Here is a 23432-nt window from a genome sequence, read left to right as displayed (position 1 = left end):
GATGGCAAATTGCCTGAGCTTGAGATGTTGTTAGTAATAATTCACATACAAAACGTGCTTGGAGACCATTTCTACATGCCAGAGTCAGGCTGGGAAAACCAGGCAAGGCAAGGGGTCGATAAAAAATGAGCCTACACAAGTAATACATACAAATACACCTGGTCCAGTGACAATTGATCCAAAAGTAGTTTTAAAAGGAAGATCCGAGATAGAGATTATAAGAGACATTTTCTTGCCCAAATGGGCTGCTGAGCAGATGAGACGTTCTGAACTTTCCCCTACACAGGGAGCCAGACGGATGTTCCTGTGATTAATTCAGTTAGATAGAATTGTGGAAGCTCGTATAAAAAGAATGTGATCTAAAAATAGCACACAGGAAGATAAGTATGAATTAAATGATAACCTGGACAGCCCGGCACACTTGGGAAATAACATATGGTACCAACACATGAAGGAAGTCGAAGAAGAATTTCAAAGGAGGAATGCTTTGTATGTGCACTCCTGCCATGAAGCATGGGGAAGTCAAAGATCTTCATAGCTGTTGAAATAGATGTCCAAACAGCACATTGTCTTTCCCATGTGGCACTTTGCAAAACAAGAGGCCAGTTGATGGGTCAAGATGCCTCTCTCAAATGGGCAACTGAAAAGACAGATCCAGATAAAGATGACTACATCCAAGATATAAAGACAAGAAACAATGCAAAAACAAGAAGGCTTGCTATCAGATACGAGAAACCTGGAGTAAAAGGAGCAGAAATCAGAACAAAAGTGAACAAGAAACTTGAGATCGCAAGAAAAACTGCAGATGAGATTAGATTTGGAAGAACAGAGGTCAGATGCAGATCTGGGGATCAGTGTTATCACCAGATGGCTGGGAAAAAAGAGTGGTGATCTGCAGAGCCGGAGTAGTCATTGGTTGTTACAAACCTGCCTTTGACATAGTGCAGAATGGCTGCAAGCCATTATGGCCAAGACTTGCTAATCTACTGACTTGGGTCGGAGACAGAAGAGGACCCCTGCAAATAGTGCCTTTGTAGAGCTCAAGATTGTGCTTAAGAGAGAATGGTACAAGAAAAGTTGGAGAAAATAAGAAATGTGATTGTATCTTTGATAAATCAGGAATGGTGCATGGAACAGCAGTAATCATGGATCATTATTGGGCTTGTGGATCCAAGGCCTACATAAGGCTACCTAAAGACTGGGGAGGAATATGCACATTGGTGAATGTCCATGTTCCAGCATTAGTGATTCCAAAGAATGAACTGAGTCTTGACAGTTTCCCAAAAGCACATGCTCACCTGAGGAAGAAGAGATCTCTGGAGCTGATAAAGAGAATAAAGAGAGAGAACTACTTCTCAGCCAAATCATAGAAGCTTTTGATTCTATCCCATATGAACAAACTTCTTCAGTGTTCACATTGATCTTCATGCCAAGAATCCAAGTTGGAGCAAATACCAAGTGGCTACAGATAACCAGATGGGAATTGCTGCAGATAATTAACACTACCATAACGGGATTCAATGCAATCGGAGAAGAGAGGAGAGCCATAAGACTGATGACTCTCCAGAACAGATACGTCTTGGACATGATCACAGCTATAGATGGAGGCGTTTCTGCAAAAATAGGAGAATCATGTTGCACGTTCATACCTTCTCATGATGACGAGAATGGACCCTTGACAGAGGCCATCAACATGCTGACGAAACTCCATGGCCAGATGATAGATGAAGTAGAAGACATTGCTGATGACAGTTGGTTTGGATCACTTTTTTCTTGGGTTCCATAATGGATGGCAGATCTGTTCAAATTTCTTTGCGCTCTGATTGTGTTGATATTGCTTGGATTTTGTGTGATCAAGATAATAATCTCAAAGTGCAGGAAGACATCAAAGAAAGCCATAGGGATGAAGATTGTGATTGATGTTGAACCAGGATGGAAGCCCAGGGATCTAACAGATGGAGAGATCAGAGACTTTGTGAAAGCCAGTATCCATGCACCTGAGGGAACAAAGTCCCTGTACCCAAAGAGCCACAAGAAATATGTGGGAAGATGGATATATTGCAGTCCTAGTGGACAGTGCATACTCATGACATGGAACAAGGATGAGCATGTGAAATCAGCAGGATGTCTGAAAGGAGTCATAAACATATGGATCCCTAAGAAGCAGTTCTTCAGACAAGGATGTCTAGATCTGAAAGATGATGAGAGAGTGGTCGATAAATCGCCCAGAGGGGGGAGTGTAGAGGAGGAGCCAAGTAATCCCCCTCCAACTGCCCCGCCTATGTTACCTATAGAATGGGAACCAAAGAATGTGACGTATGCAGAACAATTGAATCAGCAAAGAGCAGAGCGTGGACTCTGTGCAGTACCCATAAGAGTCCCAGTACCTAAGAGAATCTGGGAGGCAAGGTACCCATTGAGAAAACCGTACCTGCATGCAATACAATATGATGGCCATCTGAATGAGATTCCTGAAGAAGCAGAGCAGATGAAAGGCAAGGATGAATGGTGATGTCACACAGAAAGGGATGACGCACACAGAAGAGATGCAGAGACCAGAGAATGCAGATATTCTATAAGGCATCAAGAAAGCAACAAGGATAAGTGACATCTTAGGCTCAGGGTGAAGAAGCTTATGCCGCAGAAATAGATGAAGATATCAAGTCAGTTTACACGTGTACAGATGCAATTGAAACGCAAGCAGAAAAATGATCGTGAAGCTAGCTCTAAGCTTATAATATATAGACCGCGGCAAGCGCCAATATATATATATACCTCTATAGATGCATTTGGACAAATAAAAGATGGATGTTTCCGTTGTACGTTATAAAGCAGTACTGAACATAAATAAGAAGGCCTCACTCCAGTGTGTTACAGTTAAAAGCAAGTTTTAATTGCAAAAATGAATCTCAGCAGACAAGATAGGATGAGCCAGAAAGCCAAAATTCTTAACAAACAGGTCTTGGCTGACATTGGATACAAATTGAGTGAAGGAAGAAGGGGCTCCTGTTCAGGAAGCTTGAGCAAAACAAAATACGTCAGAGGACTATTAAAAAGAATATTAAATACACGAAAAGATCGACTTCATTGTGTCCAGTCATGTGAAAGAAGAAATTGGAAGGACGAGGTGGTCACACCTACGCACGAGGGCCGCCTGTGCCTACACTCCTTAAAATTCTCAGAGCACAGTACAAACTCAAGGCCAAACTTCAAAGCACTAATTGACACTGGACCATTGAGGTGATGATGGATTGATATAATAATTGGTGGGAAGTTAGTTTCTAGATGAGCACACTAACACCTGGATGTTCAGTCTGCGTGCTGCTAAACATAGGTGGGAAAATACTGATGGGGATTAGAAGCCAACCAATTACAGAGGACTGTGTAATCAAGAGTCCTATAGTTTGTGCAACTAATGGAATGTTGTGTATTTAGTGACATTAATAGTGGCCATGTTTTAGGGAGGGCTTAGTTGCCCCACCCGATGTTAAACACCCCATCACTTTTCTTCACGGTTCTATACTGATATGGAACATATGCTTAGACATTCATTTAGAACCAATCACTCCCTCTGATAGCTTTTTGTAGTTTGCCACATAGGTAGTGAAGCAGGTCAACGTCAATGATGACGATTTTATGCAATATAACCTCCGTTTCTACTAAGATGCAGTGAGTAAGAGGATCGAATGACTGATGTTCGTTGTACTATTAAAACGGACTGCCCTTTTGCCAAACTACCCGAGTCGTTTTGATTTTTGATGTATTAATAAAAATCTGCATCCCCATCCATCTCCAGGGTATTGCTACTTATCTTAAAGGGCTGGGAAAACCCAGTTCAGTCTCTTTACATACAGGTTTCTCGTTTCTACAGATATTTCTTAACCTAATCTCCTTTGATAGTCTCTGTTATCAACTTTTGTAGTTCTTCAAAAATACTCTTGGGGTTCGGGCGTTCTGTGGTCCTTTACTTAGAATATATCTCCTTCAAATAGTTCCTCACACACTTTTCATCACTTATAGGCTCTTCTGAGTCTGTTAATTCATGCTTTCTTATTTTGGGCTTTTCTTAATCCCTTCTTAGGCTTTCCTTGTCAGGGATTCTCTCCCTTAGGCGGTCTCCTCTTATCTTGTTTATTTGCCAATTTTATTTCCTCTCTCTCGTTACGTGTTTCTAAGTTTTGGCTCTCTCCAGTCCTTAGCTCTGAAGGCAAAGCATGGCTTCCCTTCCTCACAAGGTTTTTGTTTTGAGTCTCTATTGGCTCCCCACCTGGTTGGTTAAATCTCTTTTATATCTTGTATTTCTTGTTAGCCAGTTTCTTTAATGATATCTCGTCCTCAAGACTGGGACGAGTTTCTCTCTTCACCACATACCAGTGTAGAGGAGCTTTCTCACTTGTTCCCGCCCCCTCACTGCCATCATACTGGAACAGCAGGAGAAAAAGCAGTAAATGGGACCCCCTGTATTGTTCCTATACCGCTTCAAGTGTATGAGAGACGGTATGCACTCAGACAGCCATACAGAATGTACCCTCGCACTGAAAGTGTGGAAAGATGCCACATGGAAGGATGACATCATGCACCTATGGATATCATGGAACGTTAAGTGAAATCTGACAAAGGTAGAGTGATGTTATAAAGAAGATATATGAATCTATGCTGAAACAATATTAAAATACTTAAGCATTAACTAAGTAACTGAAGCATCAAGAGAAACATGTACCTAAAGCTAAAGTAATGGTGAAACAAAGACGACGGAGTAACTTAGTGGTCAATAACTGTAAATACACAGCAACGCAAGGTAGAAAGGAAACATATAGAAGCTTGCTAGAGAGGAATATATAATGAGGCTGGGACAGCCATAATAGGAAAATGGGCGCTGGCTCATGTCGAATTCAATCAAGCTACCTCAGAGACAAACCAAGGCTGCAGAATCAGGAGATGCAGAAGAATAGTCCTGTGTGCAGAACCAACGATGAGTCAAGGTTAGCCCAGAATTAAGGATGCCACTTTAAGGAATAAGTACAGAGCACAACAGGGGTTACTTGGCTAAGCGCTGAATGTGAGATAGTCCTCAAATTAAAGAAGAAAACATCTGCAAGAGCCAACTGTTGGTCAATTAAAAGTGCACAAAGTTCATATGAGATAGAGTGAGCAAGCCTCTACAGGCCAAGAGGAGCAACAGCACCCAGCATAATTAAATCAAATAGCAGTAAATAAGAGGCTGAAATGGACACATTTGTGGTCTACTAACATGTGATTTCGAAGGAGAGAAGAAGGGCTATTCATGAGAGTCTAAGACGAAGATAGTGGTGTGCTCTTACTCCCTTAAATGTTCCAGGCCAGTGAGCAGCCAGCAAAGTTTACTATTTTGCCACGTAGCATGATATCATAGATGACACATATTGGGGTATAATACCTTTGCAAAATCAAGATTAGTTGTGAGTGTGCATGCATGAATAAAGTACTACTTTGCCATATTCCTTGAGTCTGTCAGATTATTTGGTCTGAGATCATTATTTGTAATTCCATCTAGCACAAGACGCTTCAAGGTGCTAAAGCATACCAGTCTTCCCGACTGGATTGTTATTTGCTTTCTCCGGTTTTTACTGTTCCAATTACACACTTTTATGTTTATTCTGTCATCCATCACACATATAATCGTTCCCCGGTGGCCTCCTGCTTTTCCTGGTTCCCGCGGTTCCTCTTGTTATGCTGGGCAAGGTTGCAGGACTTCTCTCATCTTGCTCGTATGTTTCCCATTCTCAGTTCCTGTAGTGCTTATGCGCAAATGAGCCAAAAACAACATGCGCTGGCACGCAGTCATTTTGGACATTCACTTCCATTACCGCAATGAAAGCCTACATTTTCGTGGGCTCAGTAAGTAAACGTGCATTTCTGCAGCAGAAGCAAGGTCACATAATGATGTCAACTGAACTAACTGTGGAGAATAGTTGTTGAATTGTCCGCTGAAGGACGACCCAGAAAGGGAGTTGGAGCGCTCTGCAGGTGCAGTGATAAGGGGTAATGGGAACAAAGGCAAGGAAGGGAAGTTGAGTTTTTCCACTTCTAGCTGGATTTTTCCACTCTTTGTTCCTTATGCTTGTGGTCTGCTCTTCGGCCAAGGGCAGTCATAAAGAGGGGCAGGGACTCCCCCACAAAGAGAAGAGATCTTCCTCTTGGAAAAGCAGATAGAATCTGGACCCCCGGGTGATGCAGTCTCGCTGAGAGGGAGGACGCTCCGCTCTAGACCCTGTTAGCGCGAGTGATCTCTGCCGACCTGCTCTGGGACTAAGCAGTGTTTAGGTGGCCGAGATGAAGGTGCTTTCTGCAACTATTATAACATTGATGCATTTTCTTAATGTTTATGTATAAATGATTATATGGTATGTGTTAGTTACATAGATGTGTATGCATAAGGTGTGAATAAAGGGCCTATAACGAGCCATTTCCATTGTTTATTACTATTGGTTTAAGTGTGATTTCTTGCTTGTCCGAGTCCAATAACTTGTTTTGTTGAGGCCTCAGGGGACGCAAGTTTAAGATCTCTCACACGTGGCCGAGCAAAAGCAAAACAGTTTCTCAGCGGATTTATGCCGTACATGGGCTCTACTGATCGCAAGCTATTCCCGCGTCTTATTATTGTTGTTCGGGGGGTCCGCCCACCACTCTGAAAGCGTGGCGGGCCACTACTAGGAACATTGTTCCTTTCTTCCTTTACGTAACGCTTTCCTTGCGGCAGTACACACCAACCCTGCAACGTCTCGTTGAAAGTTGCGGGCTGTAAATCTAAGAATCAGCACGACTCTTGCATTAGTGTCTTTGCAGGAGCTCATCCATGTCAATGGGGCATGGTCTGTGACGAGTTTGAATTTCCTGCCTATCAGATAGTATTTGAGGTAGGTTATGACCCACTTAATTGCTGAGGCTTCCAGTTCAAGAGTTGCATAATTTTTCTCTCTTGGGAATAATTTTCTACTTATATAGAGGATGGGATGCTCTATATCGTCATTATCTTGTGAAAGAACTACTCCTAGGCAAAGATGCATAGCGTCTGTTTGTAGGATGAATTCCTGGTTGAAATCTGCCACCTTCAACACAGGCTCGCTACACAAAATGTGTTTGAGTTTGTCAAAACACAATTTATCTTCATTACGCCATTTAACTTTCTGGGGCTCTGCATTTTTGAGTTTAACATTAAAACAAGACGTTATAGATGAGAAATTAAAGTCCAAACATCTGTAATACCCTACTAAACCCAAAAAGGCTCTCAGATATTTCTTTGTTTTGGGATTTGGGATTTGGGGTTTCTTTAACTGAATCTGACTTTTTCAGTCTAAGGCTGAACCAGCCTGTTTACAAGGAAAACCCCAAGATACTGGACTGCTGATCTGGTTAAATGGCATTTATTTAGGTTTGCTGTGAGCCCAGCTTTTCTTAGTGCCCTGAAAACTAAATACAAGTAGTAAACATGCTCCTTCCAAGACTTACTGTGGATTATATCATCGATGTATGCTCCACAGAAAGAGGCACAGGGCCAGTGGATTTGATCCATTACCCTTTGAAAGGAAGCAGGTGCCCCATGTAAACCAAAATGCAATACTTTACATTGGAAAAGCCCCTTCATGGGAGTAGAGAAATCTGTTTTTGGTCTATCTGCTGAATTGACAAGGACTTGCCAGTACCCCTTCGTCAGACCAATCGTGGAGAGGTAAACGGCAGACCCCAATTGATCAATAAGATCATCAATTCTGGGCATGGGGTAGCTATCAAATTGGGAGACTGTGTTTACCTTCCTGAAATAAATGCAGAACCTCAACGATTAATCAGGCTTGGCGACTAACACAGCAGCGATTACCAGGAGCTTTGAGAGGGCTTGATAATATCAGCCCTTCACATATTTTCGAATTCCTCTTCAATTATGCATTTTCTAGCTTCAGGTATCCGATATGGCTTCTGATGCACCACTTTTCCCAGGGATAAGGGGGTACGGGTGTAATGATATATTCCTTTTACTCCCCCGGGTTCTGCTCTGAAAACATCAGGGGACTGTTCTAAGAGGTCCATTAGGTCCTCCTGTTGATTGCGGAGCTAATAAGGAGGGAACTAGAGTATTTGTGCTGGTTTCCTCAGATAACAGCTGGTTAATACCATAGTGGTGTCATCAATGGGATTTTTTTTCCATTCCTTGAGAAGATTCATGTGATAGATGTGAGCCTTGATTCTTCTCTCTAGTTGCGAGACTCTATAATCATAAGGCCCTGTCTGACTCATTATCTCTTAGGGACCAAGCCACCTAGAGAGCATTCGGTTTTCAGAAGCAGGAGGAGAACTAAGACTTTTTGTCCAATACAAAAGGATCTTAATACAGCTTTTCTACCATGATAGCCTTTCTGATGTTCCTGGGTCTTAATCATGTTAGTTTGCACTATGGATCTAACTACCGCCATTTTCTCCTCTAGTCTGTGGGCAGTTTGGGACAGTGGTAAAGTAGCTTATTCTCGTTCCTCCCAGGTTTCACGCAACATATTTAAGATCTCTTGCGGTTCTCAAACATGCAAAAGTTCAAATGGGGGAAAATACAGTTGAAGATTGTGGTGTTTTTCTAATGGCAAAAAGGGCTCAACGTGTCATAACATCCCAATTCTTTCCATCAACTTCAACCAGCTTCTTTAAGATATGCTTTAGAGTCTTGTTGAATCGTTTGAATAAACAACCAGTTTGAGGGTGACATATATAAGTACACAAAGTTTGAATATGAAGAATTTCCTTTAGCTCAGACATAAGTTTACTCATAAAGGTAGATGCTTGGTCTGTTGAGATGTCCTTTGGAATAAAATGGAATTAAAAGCTTGAGAATCTGTTGTGTCGTGTTGTTCTGTAAAGGAAAGGCTTCAGGGTAACGAGTTGCCTAGTCTAATACCACCAGTATGTATCGGTTTCCCAACTTTGATGGTTCTAGGGGCCCAACTATATCCATACCCATGTGTAAAGAAGGTATGTCTATGATGGGTAGGGACGGCAAGGGAGTTGGAGGGGGCATTTGGATACTAGTCTTCTGACATAGGGAACAAGTGACCACACAGTTCTTTACATCGGCTTATATCTGGGGCCAATAGAACTGGTTCAGGATCTGTGCCTGTGTTTTGGCTGTCCCTAGATGTCCACCTGTCAGGTGGGAATGGGCGATATCCAGCACAATTTTCTTATGGCTTTTGGGTACCACAACATGTGACCTAGGGATACCATCAGGTCCATAATCCCCCCCCTCCCCCTGTATACAACAGTCCAGTATTCAAGAAAATAAATGGTCCACCCTTGGTCCTCCGCTCCTCCTCGGGCAAAACCTGGGGAAAAGGCTTGGAGCAAGGGATCATTCCTTTGGGCAAAGGCTAAATTGGGGATGACTTCAGGTTCTTCCTCTGTCATAGGAGGTGGCGCTGCCTCAGGTTTAATGTGAGGCTGTATGTCTGCCTCCCTAAAACCCTGGGTTCCTATTTTTGTTTTTACTAGAGAGCTTAACTTCCTGGGGTTTAGGGAACAGAGCCTCCTTCAAAATCCCTTGGGCTATTCTCTCCCACACTTGATTTAATAAGCCTCTTTGCCATTATTTTGCATTGGTATGTTTACATTTCCCCTGTAGTTGGGGTCTATGATGCTAGGCCATACCACCAAGCTAAACCAGACTTAAAGGCAAGTCACACTACAAACAAAACAACAAAAGGATGCCGGAAAATGTCTTTAATTTCATATTAGCAAAAGTGTTCAAAACCAAAAGTAAAAGGACTTCAACAGCAATGTTCTCCAAGGTAAAGACCCCTGGATCCAGAGGGTGTTCCCTTCCCCTGGATTCTTAAATAGGATGGCAAAAATGTCTAACAGGCACTTTGTGTCTTCACTGGAATCGCAAAGTTCTTATTTAAACAATAAGTTCTGTTACAGTCTTTCTGTAGAATTTCTTGCAGCTTTGCAAGTTGCCTGGTGTACTCTCCTGCTAGGAATCCTGATACAATTTTCAGCTGCCTGGTGTACTCGGCTGCCAGGACTTCTTTTTATGGTTTTTCAGATCACCTGGTATGCTCTCCTGCCAGGAATCTTTACACACAATTTCAGCTGCCTGGTGTACTCGCCTTCCAGGACTTCTTATATGTTTCACAGTTCTTTGGTTTTACCACAATAGCATATACTGTGACGTGTTTGTTACATTTGGCTATGGTAACATTTGCTCAGCTCAAACTTCTCCCCCACACTGGTATCTCATGCATCTGTACTTAATTGGGGTATGCCAGTACAAACATTCTTCTTATTGGGTGTTGAATTTGTACTTTGCCTTGACTGTATTTAAACAAACTATTGGTATTTTCTGCATCATCAATTTCGTACCTTTGAAATACTTGTTGGCGCGCTTGTCAGAAAGCCCCAGGGTCCTCAGCTGGTTTAGGCTGACCCACCAGCATCTTCTAGCATCTCTGACTCGGTTTGTGCCTCTGCAGTGTGGTTCCTTTGCCCGCTTTCCACTTTGGAGTGTGCGGTCATTCTTCCAGCGCCCTACATGGCTCTGCGTTCACATGCCGGCTTTCCTTTTCGGACCGGCTGGAAAACGCTGTTTCTTCGAGCGACCCAACCACCAGGAGCTCCTGCACAGCTCACAGCGGCTCCACGGTCCTTCGAGCTTGCATGCAGCGTTTCTCCTCCTGTCCCAGCAGCAGTCTCTGTTGCACCAGCTCGGTCTGTGTGCCTTGCATTCATTTCCCTCAGCATGGGGTTCAACGTCTTCTCCTGCACTGCTCAATGCCTTCTAATAGTGCAGCTGCCCTCTAGAAATGTCCTGTGCACTGAAACTTTGGAAAAACAACTAGCCTGCATGTTGCACTTTGAGCTCCTGTCACTTTGCACAAACTCTTTCATCCTCCTCGTCTCAGTACCAGAGTGGTTATGGGAGATCGAGTCCATGGACATTATCAGACTTTTAACTCTTAGATGGTTTTTCACAGAGGTTACACAAAGGCACATCAGAAACAAAAGGTGTTACGGGTGAGTTGTGGCTGTTTGAGTCAAAGGTGGGGGCCTGATCAGAATGAAATTCAGGCCATTAAAAAAGTGGGAATTAGAGTTTCTTCTTCGTGGGAAAGGGGGGAATACCGCATCTTGTCCAATGGAGCCAAAGCATGTGCCTGGTATTTGTCTCCTCCCATGTTCTCCTCCCTTAGAACCGCCCCCAGGGTTAGGATCAGGTAGCGTCTGGCGTCCCCTGGCCACATGGGAGGAGGTCACTGCCGGGGGAATCCGTGATGACTCCATTGGATTCATCACAGTATGCATATAGGTACGTGTGTGTTTTCACCCAGCATATTCCCCCCATGTCTCATCACCATTTTCCTCATATCAGGTGTTGCATAAATCTGTGCTGAATTGAGTCCTGACTAGCAGCAGTAAAGCAAGTGAATAGGGAAAGAAGGACGTTAACAGTGCAGATTGCCGGGGACCTTGTTTTAGCTTGAGAGAACCCAAGCAGAATCAATTAAGTTGGCCCAACAATGAAGGGAAAGAACAAAGGAAGGGGAGAGTGTGGTCTCAGGGAACCGTAAGAGCTGAGCAGATTCTTTGGGTGCACCAGTTAAGTGACAGTGGCCATCAGTAACGTGAGCACTAGCATTCACTAGCAAAATTAGGGAGCCTTTAGAGCTCTTATAGTACAGCCGAGGCTGTTGTGGTAGGTCCTGTGGCAAGCCTAGAGTGTGGAAACTGTCCCAAGGCTGCAAACAAATGCAAGTCCATCCCCCTCACACCATGGTAGCTATCTCAGTTGGATTAATGAGACTGTGGTTGGACATGTTTGGAGGAAAGTATGTAAACCATGAGGGGGAGGGTAAATACTGGAGCAACATTTTCTAGGAGAAAAGGGCAAGCAACCTTTCAAAGCCCCGACGGCTGTGTGTGTGTACAAGCAGAGGACATCTATCTCTGCAGATAATGTTCCAGTGATGGGCATATTTACAGTATTTTTCCACGAGAGGGAAGTGTACAATTACTACTTCAAAGGGGGGAGGACACTGGGTATGTAAGGAAATCAAAGGTTGGGGAAATGTTACAATAAGCCCCCTGGAAGACTGAACACACAGGCGGGGAATAAAAGACTTTGTTAACACCACTGACAGGCAAACTCTTAGCACACAATCTTTCAAGTAGATTAACTTAGTGGAGAAACAGAGGCAAATACAGAAATTGAAATTGGCAGATGACATTGCCAAAAGCCCTTTTTACGCAAATCATAGTATGGAGAAAAGCTGTGAAGATATTAAGAGACCAAGGGTCTCATTACAAGTTCAGCGGTGCAGGAAAAAATTGTGTAAAATGGCATTAATGGAATAACTTCCACTATCACTTTTCCGTACTGCGGTATTCCGAAAATTGAAGTTGAAGAAGGGAACTGACTTCCAGCATGGAGGTGGAGGGGTATCCCTACATATTATCCCCACCAAAAATATTGCCGTACATATGGTCGTTTGTCTTGCCATAGGCAATATTTTTGGGGGGATAACATGTGGGAGCGGTGGTTGCGGGGGTGTCCCCCACACATTTAAAAATAATGCAGGGGTTGCGGGGGTGTCTCCTGCAGGGTCCATCGCTCAATATCGCAGGAAAAATATGGCGATATTTTTGTATCACGATATTTTTGCGGGGATATTAACACATGGAACCACTGGAGGTCATTCCCATTCATCACCTCCCAAATCATCCAATTTACAGCAGCCGAATTGATTTTCATAACAAATTCAACTAAATCCGTTCAGAGTCCTATTGAGTGCAAACATGGGATTAACACTGCCTTACTACCACTATCATCCAACAGCAAATGGATGCAACCGAATGGCAGTAACAAACAAGTTTGGCATTGATTCCAACAAAAGTGAGGCCCAAAATCCTGAGTCTCTGGGGTTAAAACCAGTGCAAACGAGGGATTATAATTTGTCATTCACTTTAATGATGAATGAAAGAAGAATAAGCTACTGTAAAAACAGCTGGATTAAAAATAGAACAAGCCCACACTAATCATTTGATGACGGGGAGCTCCTTACAGCGCGTGAAAAAAAGACATGTCACCCGAAGGGGGCAGAAAGTCAAGTGGGGAGGGCCAAGGGGGAGTGGTCAATAGCTGAAGAGGTAGCATGACCCATGCTGGAGGGAAAGTAAAATGATGTGTGATGGGGGGGAGGGGGAGGGTGAAAATCTCCCCCCACCTCTAGTCAGAAAATTGACAGTCCAGCAGATTATGATCTCTCCAGCAAGGTAATTAAAGGTGTTCCTGGATAACACAAGACAACAGCTGCATAGAGAGTTCTTCAGACATAACTCCTGACGCATTTGATTGAGCGAACAGGGGGAAAGGATCAAAACCTAAAGGAAATCCATTAAGGGACAAAAATGCAAAGGAAAAAACACATGCATGAAGAGAGGATTAGAAGTACAAGAAGGATTTACACAAGCAGCGACCCAGGTGCAGCAGATAAAGGTGCAAGAGGCATTGCTGGAATTTGAGGATGATGACCCAGAAAAAAAGCCTGTGGCAAATGCAGCCAAGTCAGATGAAAAATTGGTCACTGCTGAAGATAAAATACAACCATTGGTCAACTGTTCCAAGGGTATAGTGAACTAAGAACAAGATTACTCACTGTAGTGACTACTGTACTCACAGTCCACCACAACTATGTGTCCTAACAAAAGTAGGCCCTCAGGTACAGGGCTAATTTGTTTACATTTTTGTAGAAGAGATTCCTCTTGGTGACATGTGGAGAGGATCTGGTCCAACGAGAAGGATTGCATATATGACTGCGCAGCCCGATCGTGACAAACTGTGTAGCCTATGATGTCGGTGGGAACTCCATGCCCGTGGAAGGGGAGACCAAACGGTCCTGGGTTAGCATTCCAGATACTGTGATGGCACCAAAAGAGCCTGGTCCTTTACGAGGCCCGATGACACAGAGGAGGTTTTAAATCAGGCCTCTTTCCTCGTATCTCCATTACGAGGAGTGACCTCACTCCTCCTGCAAGAGACTTTTTTTCCGTCCGTTCTTTAGGGCTCATGGCCTCTAGTGCTTTGGATTTATTTTTTGTAGATTGGTCCTGTATGGACACCATAATGGGGCTCGTTGGGTTATCTAGAGTGTGCTAGTGCACAATCCGATACAGAGTGGCACTGCTGCCAGCCTTTCTATCAGGGCATGATGCACCTAAAAAGTGCTCACTTCCCAACCGGTCAAGTGGTAGTAGTTTGGTGGGCAGATGGAGGCATTGGTGGGGGGGTCCCGGCAAGGCCCTTCTCAGACCCTTCGGGTGTGGTGATTAACCTCACATCATCTGGTCATGCACCAAAGACCTTGGAGGTTCAAAGGTGGCTCTCAGGGACCCCTCGGAGCTAGGTTAGAGGATTGGTTTTTTAAGAAGGCATGCGCCGACACCTCGACCGGGAGGCTGGCAAGTGTTCTTCATTTTAACCACTGGGAGATTTATGGGTGTAAGGACTGGACTCCTCGGCTGACGTGACAATGCCCGATACCCGATAGTGAGACCCCCAAAACCAATGCAGAGAACTTGTTGGGATCAAGTCCACCGGCCGGGATGCCCATGGAAAAAGACCTCACTTCTTTTTCGAGAAGTTATGCAAGGCAAGGCATGAGTAGCAGTATGGTGGAAAATCTGTTCCTACCTAACCAGACAACATGCACAGGCTTTATCAAAGTGAAAATCACAATGCATGCAATTTGGACACTGATGGTCCGGGTCCAGACACTTTAGGCGCAGAGTGTATAGTTTGGAACCCACATTTGGTCTGCAAAATGAGGAGCACATTTTAACCCCACAGTATGGGGCATAAAATCGGTGGGAAAACGAGGGATTCAGAGCATGGAAGAAAACAAATGCATCAGCTGTGTGGAAAGCTGCGTTGAGTAAAGGACTGAAGAAAGGGCCAACGCAAAGGTGGAACAGGGGGGTGTGGCTGCAGCCATACATGTGCCTGTCCCTTTTGTTTTTTTAATGATGAATGCTGCTATGCAGCATGGTCCTATCCTATCTCCACAGGACACTATTACCTCCAAGTATGGAGGAAAGGAGATAGAACATAGGAATAAAAAGAAAGAAACACAGTGGTAATAGAGGAATGTCAAAAGAGGATAAATGTATGCAAGGAACTTTCCCTGGAGCACCCCATCATGCCCAGTTGTGTAGTAATCAGCCTGCTTAAAGTCTTACCTTAATGGTGGACCCCAGTTATAAAGGGTGTTTTAATTCATTTGTGAAGGAGCCAGGATACCTAACATCCTGGAAATATGGTGCTTCAGTTCCTCTATACAAGAAATTAAACAAAGGAGACAATACCCTTTTCACATATAACACTCCTGGATTTGGATAGTAAGGTCTGTAGTGTCCAAGTGGAAGGCTTGGGAGAGGAGAAAAGGTCTGCAGAATTTGCCCAAAGAAGGAACCACAAAATATGTGTGGGTAAAAAATGCTTCTTTGAAAAATTAAAGATGATCCATTACGTTGACAGATAGACTACTACTGCCTGGGAAAACCAGTGAATTATGTAGGGATATGTCAAATGTGCCTTCACTAAATTGGCTGAAATCTCAGTGAGCTTGTAAGAAGTTACCAATCAACATACATAATTAATTCACACACTCTGTAAGAAAGTTGTAAACATCTAAAAGGAAATGACTGAAGGAACACAAATAAAAAATGATTTCCAACCTTTAGCCTGTCAACCATGTCCCTCTCCTCCTTCTTCTGTACAAACTGTGTGATCCAGTCAGGTTCCAAAGATGAAGTCAATTGCTCCACGCTTCTGTGCACAAATGTATCTGGTGTCCTTTCATTTCTATTCATTTCTTTGTTTGCTCCTGCAAGGGCTTCAGATTCTTCTCGTTTCTTCTTCTCTTCAAAATCTTTTAGCCAGGTCAAGGCACCACAGATAAGGCTTAGGGATTTTCCCTGAAATAGTGGGAAAAATGGATAACGTAACCCTGAAAAGGAAGCTAGATTCAATTTTATACAGAATATGACATCAGATTTGCACTTAGGTCTTGTTTACTGTTCACCAAACCACAAACCATTCCTCACAGAAAAACTCCAACAACCTTTCAACAACCAAATTCAGCAGAGACTTTCCCCCCCTAACCATATTCCAGGGAGACTTCCAACATCCAGTGGGTGCTTCAGAATTTAAAGACGTAAGCAAAACTCAAGCCACTTGGAAATATATACCTCACAATCAAGATCAGAATTGGGCTGCAGGGGGCGCTGTTGCACAGCGGTTGGAAGTAGACAGGCTTTCGTCTCGCTCCGCTCCAGCAGGCCCTTGACGGGGCGATAAGGTGCCCCCAACATTTAAGCCACCGCCCCAAAAGTGGGTTGGTGGCGTCGGAATACCTGGGGTTCAGGTCACACCACCAGCACACAGTGAAAGATGTTCCGGAGCACTGAATGAAGGCGATGTTGGACAGCCACTGCAAAAGCCATGATGGCAGCGCGAGACGGCCTGTGGGGCCGAATGCTGGAGCTGCCTGCAGAGGAGGCAAGTGCACTGCGGAGTAGTGCGGCTCCTCGGGGGGTGTTACAGAGGCAACTCGGGCTGCCGAGTGGTGCAATGCAGCACAGGCTTCTGGTAGCAGACTGCCGGCGGGGCCTGCCCGAGATCACTGGGGAAGCCTGGTGAGCGGAGGAGACCCAGCCCGTTGCGGTAATGCACGTCCGAGAGCGGCGGCTGGCCCCTAGCCTCCTGCACAATGCACTTTGCTAAAGAGTGTGGCGGGGGGGGCCCTGGGCACGTGGTGGCAAGTGGAAAAGGTACATGGCAGCCCCCACCCCCACAGCCCGCGGCGACCGTCTAGATAGGAAGGAGTCACAGCCTAGTCCATAACAAAGTGGAGGAGCTCTCCTGAGCCGTAGGAAGTGCCAAATGCCTGGCCTAACATCCGGACAAGGAAGGGGGGGAAGCTGTGGATGACCACCCCCCCCCCCATTTAGAAACCTACATGCACCACCGGGCCCACACAGAGGCAGGGTACGCAGTGTGCTCAGAAACCTCAAGAGCCACTCCTTGATTCCAGCCTACTCGATGGGCGGCTTGTTCGTAGTGTCTTGACCACTTGTTGCCTCCTGCTGAAGTTCCAATGTTCCATCCATCTGCACAAGGATCTTGCTAGGTTTTTCATTCCTCCGGGCCCTAGGCTGCTGGCCATAATCCACCTGTCTCCTGGTTGGCACTCCCCATTGCCTCCACCCACCGTCTCCACTACAGTGGTCGCCTACAGTGTCGAACCAGTCGCAAACTACCTCAGGATTACTGAAAAAAGAAAGACTTGTCCTCTGACAACCTTGAGTTTGGCTGGGTAAAACATCATTATCTGAGATTCATTTCTCTCAATCTTCTCTTGGATGCATCGTAGGATTTCCTCTGCCTCTGTTCTTCTTGAGTAAAGTCCAGAAAGACTAAGAGTCTGTCGCCATTTGATCTTGTTGGCCCCATTCCACCTGACACCTAGTGTAGCATCCCGATCACAAAAACTGAAGAGCTTGGCAGTTACTGTCTGTGGAGGGCCCCCTAGAGGAGGTGGTCTGCCCGGGGTGCAATGTGCCCTCAATCGTGAACCACTTAGACAGGTCTTCAACACCCAAGGAGTCTGTTATGAGCTTTTACAGGTAGAGCTCCATGCTGTGCCCCTCCTTCCTTTCAGCGACCCCCAGGATTTTAATGTTGCACCTTCTGGAGCAGCCCTCCCAGTCCTCTGCGTATGCCTCCAGGGCTCTCGTTGCATCCACCAGCACGTTCACACATGCTTGAAGGATAGTCACAGCATCTTCGGCATCATTCAACCGATATTCAACTTCCACCACCCTCTTGTTAACCTTTTGAAGGTCAGCACACACTAGGGTTACTTCCACCTCAACTGACTGTACCTTGAACTTCAGCGGGGAGCGCAGGTCCTGCATGGCCATCATGATTTGCACCAGTGTCAAAGTAGCAGCATCTGGTGAACGCATCACTAGCACACCCTGAGGTTGTGGGTGAGTCAGTTTTTTGTTCAGGCCCCCCATGAAGTGGTCCGACCTTTACTGCTGCCTCTTCACCATGTTGTGGAGCCTTTACTCCTTTGAGAATCATCACAGTATGCACTACAGCGCAGGGGAGAGGCGGGGTGGGTGCACCGTCACCACACACCTCACCCTGCCTGTGCCATCCGCTTCCCCAATCGCCACTGCCCAACTGACCTTTGTAGCCTGTAGCACCTCTCTCCACTTAATTGCCCCTGCTGGCCAAACAGTCCACACCCTTCAAGTTGTGACGTCTCTTGGCAGTGGGGCTACACCAAGTTGGGCTGTAGAGGTCTTTGCTGTCACTCCTCTACAGCACAACCACTCCACAGCGCGCCACACACAGTCCAATATGGGGGGAGAAACCCATAGATCAACCCCCAGCAACCCCTAACGACTTGCCCCGCAGGGGGGTCCGATCACATCTGCGTGGTGTCAACTCATTGATTGCCAGGGCCAGGCTCCTACTGACTGTAACACCGTGGACTGTCTCAGTTTCCAACCTACAGTTGCGCTGAACACTTGCAGCGGCTGCGATCCTGCAGTGTTTTTAATGTTCCACTGCAGGTTAGGAGCCAGTAACCTCCGACCGCTGATGTTATGCTAGGAGGGCAGTCGTGTTGCAGAAGCCCTCCATCATGGCCGGTTTTGTCGCTGAGGCCAGGCTGCTCGCCCTCTGATCTCTATATGGTAGCCACGGGGAGAAGACACAGAGACCCGTTGTCCCATCTCTGCTGCACTCCAGAGGCCGGAAGACCTACCACAGTGGGCCCGCCGGTGCCACCTTCCTTACTAACACCAGGGGGGTGTCCAAACAGTGGTGTCTCTAGGGATATATAGAGGATCTAAAAGGATCACAGGAGCAGAGCTTGGAGTTTCACATCAAATGCTCTCTGCGCTCGGCCACGCCCCCCTCACTCTGCACTTCTTAATTTGCAAGCAGTATGTTTAGACTTATTCAAATACTGCAATTCAGAAAAATGAAAAGTTATTTATAATACATGCTTACTGAATAGTTAGTAAATATGCTGTTCCACATCCAAATAATAGTGTATACATTAGATATTATTTTAAATAATCTCCATGGATCTTAAATGCCTATGTGCAGAGGTCCGAAATAGTAACCCTAATATCTGCACCGTTGCGTCATCTAAAAGCTCCAAAAACTCGGCAGTTCTTGCCAATTAAAGAAATCATTGCGATCTATCATGCGCAGCACTATAAAGTAACACCAAAACAAATTAGAATATTATAAAGTGTCAGCAGAAGCTGCAACTGAAGCACGCAGAATTCTATGACAAATGACATTTCTCCAAGTAGATGAAGTAAGCATGGTTCCAACCTAATGCTTGCTTTAATCCATCGAATACAGGAAGTCCTAAGAACTGGATACGAAGAGCATTTTATTGTTTTTGGAGACCTCCTACAGTTAACACCAGTCAAAGGCCAAGCCATATTTAAAACATTAGGATACAAAGAATGCCGTTATACACTCTTCAGCATTAGCATTGTGAATCTGTGGCGTCATTTTCGCTACAGAGAACTTTCACAAAACATGGGTCGGTCTGCAGATCCAACCTATGCTGACATTTTAAAAAGCATTAGAAGAACAAGTTACTTTCTTAGCTGGTAACGTTCTTTCGATGGGATGGTCCGACGACGTATCCATATCTATGACAGGTAATGTCCACAGCTGTGCTGCTTCGGAAAATCTTTGGCGTCTGCGTCGATGACGTCGATGCGCCGTCCCCGAGGACCTCCTCCGACGGCCGACGTCACCCGATGTGATAAGTAGGACGCACGACGCCCATAGCCTCAGTTATAGTTTTTTCCCAGAATGTGTGCCACCAGTTTTCTGCCAGTCAGACACACAAGGCCTTGCGGAACGCAAGCTGTAATCGCAAAAGAAATTCTGCAGCGGGGAAGGCAGGGAGGGAGCGATATGGAATACGTCGTCGGACCATCCCATCGAAAGAACGTTACCAGGTAAGAAAGTAACTTGTTCTTCGAGGGGATTGGGTCCTCCGACGTATTCCATATCTATGACAGACTCCCAAAGCAGTACCAAGCAAAGAGGTGGGAAAGAATTTAGAATACAAATTTAGCATGCCCAATCAAATTGCGGAATAGAGAACTGCCTTGCCAAAGGCCAGATCTTGCCCTCTGATGGAATCAAGGGAATAGTGACGTAAAAAAATATGTACTGAAGCCCAGGTGGCTGCATCACAGATGTGACGAATAGGAACTCCCCTCTGCAGGGCAGTAGACGCAGCCACTCCTCTGGTAGAATGGGCCCGCAAGCCAGCCGGAGGGTCCTTACCCGCCAAGCGGTAACACTCGGAGATAGCTAAAATAATCCAACGAGACAAAGTTTGTTTCGTCACAGCTTGTCCCAAACACTTCCCAGCGTAACCAATGAAAAGTTGATCGTCCACTCTGACCCGGGACATGCGCGAAATATAAAAGCTCAACACTCTCAGAGGATCGAGCCTCTCCTCTTCCTTACCAGGATGTGGAGGAGGATAGAACGCCGGAAGAACAACCTTCTGGCTCAAATGAAAATCCGAAACCACCTTTGGAAGAAAAGAAGGACGAACTCTAAGGACAACCCTGTCCTTGTGAAACACAGTGAAGGGTGGCTTAACTGAAAGTGCCTGTAACTAACTCACTCTGTGAGCGGAAGTAACCGCAACCAAAAACCAAGTTTTCAGAGTCAACAGCCTCAAAGGGCAAGAATGTATAGGCTCAAACGGAGCACCCATAAGAAACTTAATAACAAGGTTCAAATCCCAACCTAGCACCAAAAAAGGTGACGAGGGAACACATTAGTGAGCCCTTTCAAAAACTGCAAAATTGAATCTTAAAATAGGAACACTCTTCAGACGAGCGCTTAAATATGGACAGCGCCGCCAGGTAACCTTTAATGGTCCCCACTTGCAAGCCCCTGTGGGCCAAAGAAAGCAAAAAAGACAAAACCATGGGAATGTCGCATTCAAAAGGATCCACATTCTGAACTCTGCACCAGTCGCAGAACTTTCTCCAATGGCAACGGTACAGAGACTTTGTTGCCGGCCGCCTGGCCAAGAGCAACACCTCCATCATGTCTTAAGGGAGGTCCCAATCCTTATACCTCTAACCTTTCAGAAACCAAGCGTGAAGATTGAGGGATCTGACCTCTGGATGGAGAATCTGACCCCCCTCCCGTGAGAGAAGATTGTCTCGGTAGGGAAGACGACATGGAGGGCAGATGGACAAGTCTAGAAGGTCCGGGTACCACGTCCTACGGGCCCACACCGGAACAATGAGGATCATCCAGAAACCGAACCTCCGTAACCTCCGCAACACTTGCGGGATACCGGGGACTGGAGGAAACGCGTACAGCAGTGGGAATGACCACTCCACCACAAACGCGTCTCCTAAGGCTCCTTTTGGAGGAAATTCCCGCAAGCAAAACCTTTCGCACTTCCGGTTGACACTGGAGGCGAAGAGATCCACTTGAGGGGTCCCCCAAAGGGCGAAGATCTCCAGGAGAATCTCCTGAGCCAGCTCCCACTCGTGAGTATTCGTGCTCTGCATGCTCAAAGCGTCCGCCGTCTCGTTGTCGTCTCCGGCCAGATGAACTACCGAGATCGAAACTTCCTGCTGGATGGCCCAGAAATCGAGCTGCATCGCCTCCCTGCACAGCGGAAGTGACCCTGCCCCCCCCTTTTTGTTGAGGTAGTGCATGGCCACCGTGTTGTCCGTCAGAATCAGGAGACTCTTCCCGCGCACAGTCGGCAGAAAAGCCTTCAGGGCTAGCCTGACGGCCCTCAGCTCCAACAGATTGATATGGAGTCTGGACTCCGACGGAGACCAACGACCGCTGACTGTCAACTCGTTGGCATGAGCTCGCCATCACGTGAGGGATGCGTCCGTCATGATCGTCACCTCCGGCCAGGGCAGCCAAAATGGGGCCCCCTTCATCAGATTGCCCTCGACGGCCCACCAAAGAAGGTCCCGGGCTACCGAGGGCGGCACCTGAACAGGGTCCGACAGCCTGCCGGAGGACTGAGACCACTGGAGCTTGAGTGCCCACTGCAAAGACCTCATCCGCAGACGAGCCTCTGGCACCAGAAGAATGCAGGATGCCATGAGGCCGAGCAGTCTCAAGAACTCGGACGCTGGGAGATTCTGGGCAAACTGAAACTTGTGCACCATCTGCTGAATGTGAAGAGCCCTCACCTGAGGAGGAAAACACTGCCCCAGGGATGTGTCGAGCACTGCTCCGATGTACTGGAGCCGCTGCGTTGGTGTCAAATGGGACTTCTTTGAATTGAGGGAGAAGCCTAGCCTGTGAAGGGAGTGGCAGGTGACGGACAGATGATCCAGGACTTGCTCGGGAGAGCTCCCCCTGATCAACCAATCGTCCAGGTAGGGGTAGACGTGAATCCCCCATTTCCTGAGATGCGCTGCCACCACCACCATGAGCTTGGTGAAAACCCTTGGGGCGGAGGTCAATCCGAACGGCAGGACCCGAAACTGAAAGTGTGAGTCGCCAACCGCGAACCCCAGGTACTTCTTGTGCTTGGGATGGATCGGCACATGGAAGTAAGTATCCTTGAGGTCGAGAGACACCAACCAGTCCTGAAGTTGAAGGGCCTGGAGGACTTGAGAAAGAGTCACCATCTTGAACTTGTCCTTCCTGGGGAGTTTTTTCAAACCGCGCAAATCCATGATGGGTCTCAATCCCCCCGTCTTTCTTTGAAATCAAAAAATAAGGGGAATACCATCGCTTGTTCCTCTCCGCTACAGGCACCAGTTCTATGGCGCCTTTCTCCAGCAGGGCTTGAATTTCCTGCGCAGAGAGCGGATCCGGACTCTTCAAAGAGAGGTTCCCTGGTGGATTGTCGTGAGGCCTCTGCCGAAAAGGAAGACAGTAGCCGTGGGTTATGATCTCCAGAACCCACACATCCAAAGTAATGGCTTGCCACTCTACAAGATGCTGCGCCAGCCTTCCCCCAACTGGCGAACCATGGGACCTGGCCTCATGACTGAGTGGTAGCGGCTGCGGCGTTGCCTGAGGGCAAAGAGGCAACTGCCCGAGCGGCCTTGGCACCTCGAGTACCTTTGTTTCCACCTCTGGCACTCTTACGATGGCCTCTTTGACTGCTAGCTCCTCTCGCTTTACTGAAGGACGAGTAATAGCGAAAGGAACCTCCCCTCCATTGCTGTCCCCTGGGACGAAAAGGCGGAGGTTGGCGAACTGCAGCACCCAACGATTTCGCTGCAGCTTTGGAGGTCTGCAACCTCTCAAGGCTCTCGTCAGCCTTGCTGCCAAAAAGGTGTTCACCGTCAAAAGGCAT

At 46.2% G+C, this 23432-nt stretch overlaps 1 protein-coding gene across 3 annotated transcripts in view; it reads right to left on the bottom strand.

Annotated features, from left to right (window-relative positions):
- The window catches only part of DDX11 (DEAD/H-box helicase 11), a 1292375-nt gene that overhangs the window by 1123409 nt on the left and 145534 nt on the right, over positions 1 to 23432 (bottom strand). For all 3 annotated transcript variants that reach the window (XM_069628571.1, XM_069628573.1, XM_069628572.1), the window contains exon 3: positions 15748 to 15987. In XM_069628571.1, the coding sequence (XP_069484672.1) occupies positions 15748 to 15987 (240 nt within the window). The remainder of the gene's footprint in view (positions 1 to 15747; positions 15988 to 23432) is intronic.

Source organism: Ambystoma mexicanum, chromosome 12 (assembly GCF_040938575.1).
Source record: "Ambystoma mexicanum isolate Mex_15411 chromosome 12, UKY_AmexF1_1, whole genome shotgun sequence".
Taxonomy (NCBI): Eukaryota; Metazoa; Chordata; class Amphibia; order Caudata; family Ambystomatidae; genus Ambystoma; species Ambystoma mexicanum.
This window is presented reverse-complemented; position numbering and strand designations above follow the sequence as displayed.